At 40.7% G+C, this 6,229-nt stretch overlaps 1 protein-coding gene across 13 annotated transcripts in view; it reads right to left on the reverse strand.

Moving 5' to 3' along the window:
• The window catches only part of UBE3D (ubiquitin protein ligase E3D), a 232,181-nt gene extending 225,952 nt beyond the window's left edge, over positions 1-6,229 (reverse strand). For 9 of the 13 annotated variants that reach the window (XR_008698030.1, XR_008698031.1, XR_008698028.1 and 6 more), the window contains exon 1: positions 6,036-6,229. Coding sequence is in view for 8 of the 13 variants with exons in the window: in XM_055534891.1 (XP_055390866.1) it covers positions 6,036-6,112 (77 nt within the window). In the remaining 5 variants the exon portion in view is untranslated. The remainder of the gene's footprint in view (positions 1-6,035) is intronic. The other 4 variants (XM_055534894.1, XM_055534890.1, XM_055534899.1 and 1 more) reach the window with 4 other exon arrangements.

Below are 6,229 nucleotides of genomic sequence, written 5' to 3' on the forward strand. Positions count from 1 at the left end.
CTGACTGCACATCACACAATCAATGCTTCAAAAGTTGAACAGATTGGTCTTTGAAGTTTTGCCTCATCTGCCATATTCCCATGAACTCTTGCCAACAAATTTTTTGCAGGAAAAATGCTTCCACAACCAGCAGGAGGCAGAAAATGCTTTCCAAGAGTCTGTCCAATCCCCAAACACAGATTTTTTTGCTATAGGTATAAACAAACTTATTTCTCATTGGCAAAAATGTATTGATTGTAATGGTTCCTAGGGCTTCCCTGGTATCTCAGCTGGTAAAGAATCCACCTGCAATGCAGGGGACCCTGGTTTGATTCCTGGGTTGGGACGATCCACTGGAGAAAGGATAGGCTACCCACTCCAGTATTCTTAGGGCTTCCCTGGTGGCTCAGTTGGTAAAGAGTCCATCTGCAATGCAGGAGACCTGGCTTTGATCCCTTGGTTGAGAAGATCCCCTGGAGAAGGGAAAGGCTACCCACTCCAGTATTCTGGCCTGGAAAATTCCATGGACTGTATAGTTTGTGGGGTCACAGAGTCAGACACTACTGAGCAACTTGATATAAAATTCATAATTCAAAACCAAAATTACATTTGCACCAAAGTAATAAATAAAGTTAATAAATATAGGTGTATTATGATATATTTACAAACACACATATTATACATGAATACATAAGCATAATACATATGTCATACACAGACTAGTTCTGTCTAGCAGAGGGTCTGGGAGAAGTGACACTCCAATAGTAACGAGCACACTCTATACCCAGATCTTGGTTTCTAAAGATCATTTTCTACTTAAAAACAAATGGAAAAAAAAAAAGAAACAAAACAGAGTTCCTTGGAAAAAATAACTACATCCAGGGTTGGGACAAGAAAAGAATGAGATGAGCCTGAGTCTGGAATATCTTACTGTGAAACTAAGTAAGCTAAGCTAAGTCACTTCAGTCGTGTCCGACTCTGTGTGACCCCATAGACGGCAGCCACCAGGCTCCCCCACCCCTGGGATTCTCCAGGCAAGAACACTGGAGTGGAGAAAGCATGTTCTCCAGTGCATGAAAGTGAAAAGTGAAAGTGAAGTCGCTCAGTCGTGTCCGACTCCTAGCGACCCCATGGACTGCAGCCCACCAGTCTCCTCCATCCATGGGATTTTCCAAGCAAAGTACTGGAGTGGGGTGCCATTGCCTTCTCCGAAACTAAGTAAAGAAGAAATCAAAGAATATTAAAAAAAAAAAAAAAAAAAAAAACACACAAGCAAAGAAACAGACATCATCTTGAAGGTCTGGTTGTAATCTGAGGGAAAAAAAAAAGTAACCCACTGAATGAAACACAACCACCATACTGAGATGGGTGTAAATAACTGAGTGACTGTACCTCAACTAAAAATAATAATAAATCAATCAATCTGAATAAAATGAAAGTATGAGGAGGAATAGGGCATTTCCATACTCTCAAAGCAGCTCTCCAATTAATACTTATTGATAATGAAAAGAAAAAGGGTAATTTATGGTGAAGAAGCCCGGCAGATACCACCTTATTTAAGTTCTCAAAGTTAACATGAACTTTAATTGAACAAATCAGAATCATGTGCCACCTGACAGGATGCAATGAGAACACAGCATCGACTTTGTGATATTCCTGCCAAAGATGTACAACCTGAATCTAATCTTGAGGAAACATAAGACAAAACCAAATGGAGGGATATTCTACAAAATAACTGCGCTGGAATCTTCAAAGCTGTATCATTAAAGTCAAGGAAAACCGAGGACCTCTTTTAGACTTAAAGAGATGAAGAAAACATGAGGATGCAGGGCATCACTCTGAACTGGATTCCTTTGCTATTACAGATATTAAGTAGACAACAGGAAACACCAGAATAAGGTCAGACTGTAAGACAGCAGTAACACATTTCCCAGTTTTGAGAGTTGCATGCTGGTTGTGTAGGAGAATGTTCTCATTTGTAGGAAAATTCAGAGTAAAAAAAAATATTCAAGAGTGACAGCAACTTACCCTCAAGTTCACGATTGTTTCAAAACAAAGTTTTTGAGACCCTAATTGCCCACACTTTTTACCTGTGAGGCTTTTGTCACTATTCTCTTGTGTTTTTTCAGAAACTGCTTGAAACTACCTAATGACTTCACATCTCACTGAGTCCAAGCTAGGGTCCTTTCAATGGTCTCTAAAACCCAGTGATATACTAGAGGCAGTTGTTAAAATTCCAGGTATTATGCAAACCAACTGACCTCACTTTGGTAGTTTGACATCATCTACGGTGAAAGTATTTACACCTCAGGAATCAATAAATGCTGCAGATCAGAAAGGATTTTTGTTTGGTTGGTTTTCCTGGAGGAAGGTCATTGGTTTTCCTGGAGTAGGTCATTTCCTGGTGGTTATTTCCATTTCCTGGAGAGCACATCACTGTAATAGCCTTTACTCTGTGCTCCACCGGCCCACCCACATCTCTCTGAACCAAGCACCCCTTCCTATTTCTGATCTCTCGGAGGATGACAGTCTTTCACTGGGTATCATACATTTCCAAACATCACCCCTTTCAGTTTATTGCTCCAATGTTAGTTTTTCATTTGGAATAAAGGGTTGGAATTTTTTTCCCTATCCCTTTTTCTGTTTTACTTTTCTAAAAGTAAAAACTAAATTTCCTAAAGCCTTGTGTGTTTATATTTGTGTGTTTTTGGCCCACCTCTTGCCACCATTAGACTGTAAGCTCATTGAGAGCAAATACTTTCATCTTTGCTGTATTTTCATCTGGCTGTATACCTAGCACCTAGAATCTTAGTTTGGGCCCTAGAACAGGAACTCTGTAAACATCTGTGGATTTAATGAATGGCCAAGGTTTATCCCAGGAATGATAAGATGGTTTAACATAAATAGATTTTCCTAATGCAATTCACAGATATAAAGAATAAAGGGAAAAAAATAGGACCATCACAATACGTGCAGAAATCCTTACAGAAAACACAATGTCTATTCATGATGAAAACCTTTAGTAAACTAGGAATATCCCATGGACGGAGGAGTCTGGTGGGCTACAGTCCATGGGGTCTCGAAGAGTCGGACATGACTGAGCGACTTCACTTTCACTTTTCACTTTCATGCATTGGAGGAGGAAATGGCAACCCACTCCAGTGTTCTTGCCAGGAGAATCCCAGGGACGAGGGAGCCTGATGGACTGCCGTCTATGGGGTCGCACAGAGTCGGACACAACTGAAGCGACTTAGCAGCAGCAGCAGCAGCAGAAAGGGATTAAGCAATGTACCAAACAGACTTTTCCAAAAAGTCAAAATTATCACACTTAATGATGAGATGCTAGAAGTATTTCTTTTAGGATTAGGAAAAGAAAAATAATCATATCATTTACACTAACTGTAAATACACTAAAAATTCCAATTAAAATAAAGAGACTGTCAGAATGGATTTTTTTTTAAACTCCACTTAGTACAAGCTTTTAAAATTTTACATATAAAGACACAGGTTGAGAGTAAAAGGGTAAAAAAGACATAACATGAAAACAGTGTAGTCAGCTGATTTCTGACAAATATACTGAGTTATTTCAATGAAAGAAATGACAGCTATTTAATTAATGGTGATGGAACAAATGGAGATATTCTTAAAAAAAAAACTTGGACACCTACCTGATGCCAAATGCAAAAAGTAATTTGACATGATCACAGACCTAAATGTAAATGGTAAAACAATGCAATTCCTAGAAAATAGACATAGGAAAAAGTCTTACGACTTGGAGGTAGGCAAAGATTTCTTAAGACACAAAAAACACCAACTGTTAAAGAAAAAAAGATGCAGTACACTGGACTTCACTATACTTAAGACTTTCTGTTCATCAAAAGGCACTATTAAGAAAATTAAAAGATAAGCTACAAATAGGGAGAGAATAGTCTCATATTCACAGGCACAAACAAAAAAGATCTTATTTCCAGACTATACAAAGAACTCTTTAAAATTCAACAATAAGACAACCTGATATTAGAAGACACTTGACAAAGGAACATATATGAATGACCAAAAAGCAAATGAAAAGGTGCCCAACATTATTAATCAAGGAAATACAAATTAAAATGACAATGAGATACTACCTTAATCCATTAGAATAGCTAAAATCCAAAACTGACAACACTAAATGCAGACAAGAAAGTGAATTTGTTGGAATTCTTTTTTTTTTCCTGGCTAGAGTATAAACTGGTATAAACAGCTTTGGAGAACACTTTCTTCAGCAGTTTCCAATTAAGTAAAGTCATCTAGATGGCACTAGTTATAAAGAATCTGCCTGCCAATGCAGGAGACACAAGAGATACGGATTTGATCCCTGGGTCAGGAAGATCTCCTGGAGTAGGAAGTGGCAACCCGCTCCAGTATTTCTGCCTGGAAAGCTCCATGGGCAGACGGGGCTGGTGGGCTACAGTCAATGGGGCCGCAAAGAGTCAGACACGACTGAGCACATACCTCATGACCCAGCACAAATACAACAATGTACAAGTTTTATTCATAATAAGCTGGCTTGAGAATCACACAAAATATCCAGCAATAGAAGAATGAATAATGAATTGTCATATATTCTTACAGTGGAAAACTACTTGGCAGGAAAAAAATGAATGGACTATTGATCCATATGATAACATATTAATAGATGAAACATGAATCTCAGAAACACAGTAGAAGAAACCAGAAACAAACAAGTACATACTATATGAATCCATTTATGCATGATTCAAGAAATGGCAAACTGATCTTTGCTGAATGAAATTAGAATAGTAGTTACTTTTTGGGTTGGAGCAATTCACTGGTGATAAAGCTCAACAGCCAAAGAACACTAGGGACAATGCAGGAGTCCAACAACATTAGGTTTCTTAACTAGCTTAAAGAAGGAAGAGTTATCCAGGGGAAGCATGAAGGGTTCCTTTGATGAGGAGTAAGGATGTTGTTGTCTTGTTTCCTTTTGCCTAAGGTTTTGGGCTCAGAATAACTTTACAAGGTGAATTTGAATTGGTCATGAAGCACTTCTTTGAACTCATGATTTGAGAAAGGGAGGACACAGCAGAAAAAGAGAAAGAATCCCTATTTTACAATTGAAAAAAATAAAATTAAAGGATTCTACTCTGGTAAAGTAAAGCTAGGATTGAAACCAGTTCTCATGCCAAATCCAAAACCACTACACCGGGTACCTGGCTGGTTTCAGGGAAAGAGAAGGCTAAGCATCAGAGTGAAGTCTACCTTCAGAGTGGTTCTGTGTAATCAACTTCTCAGGATTTTAGCATCTAACTTACTCCACTTGAAACAGTGGTCACAAGTGAACAGTCGAGGTACCATACACCACCAAACCAAACAGCAGAACACTTTTCCTGAAAGTTTTTTGTCTGTGTAATGAACAGCAAGTTAAATCTTTGCAGATTTCTTCTTGGAACTACGAATATGAAAGAAACAAACAGCTCCAAAAAGAAGCCTGAAACCCTTGCTAGCTGTTCACGGAAGACACATTTATTGAACGGGTGCGTGCGTTTCTCTGCATAGAGAACAGCTTGTGCAGAAACCAAACCAACAACAAAAAGAGTGTATTTACAAAATAGAAAATTCTCATATTAGAACAGATAAGGAGGATCCCAAAGGGGCAAAGTATTTTTTGCACTGTTTTGTTGGAAGCACGGGGCACTGTCAAAAGTGTTGCACATTAGGGATCCTCAAACTTTAATGTGCATCTGAATCCCGGGAATCGTGAAGTTCCGATTCAGCAGGTAGGCTATGGGGTTGAGACCATGCGTCTCTAGAAAGTCCCCGGGGGATGCCGAGACTGCTATCTGGGAAGAAGGTGAGGCGGGGTGGGGAACCGGGGCGCGCGGTGTGCATGTGTGGAGAGGCTGCTCCACTTTGAGGAACCCAGAGGCTCACTCTAAGCAACTGGAAAAAAGAAATTGAAAACCCTATCCTTCCGAGGGAGGCGGAGCCGGCCGGGGCGGCGTTAAAGCGAGCTCGGCTGCGCCTGGGAGGCCAGACTCCACCGCCCGCCTTACCCCAGAATCAGCAGCGCGCTCTGCAGCCGTCTCCGCACCTCCAGGAACACGCGCGCCTCCGCTGCAACCGCCGCCATGCGGACGCTCAGCCGGGAGCTCTGGAGACCCGGCCACCGGGGCCGGAAAGCGGCTGCACGTGCGGCTCGAGCAGGAACCGCGGCCGCGGTGGCGGCGGCGCGGGCCTCTAGGACCCG

Source organism: Bubalus kerabau, chromosome 9 (genome assembly GCF_029407905.1).
Source record: "Bubalus kerabau isolate K-KA32 ecotype Philippines breed swamp buffalo chromosome 9, PCC_UOA_SB_1v2, whole genome shotgun sequence".
Classification (NCBI taxonomy): domain Eukaryota; kingdom Metazoa; phylum Chordata; class Mammalia; order Artiodactyla; family Bovidae; genus Bubalus; species Bubalus kerabau.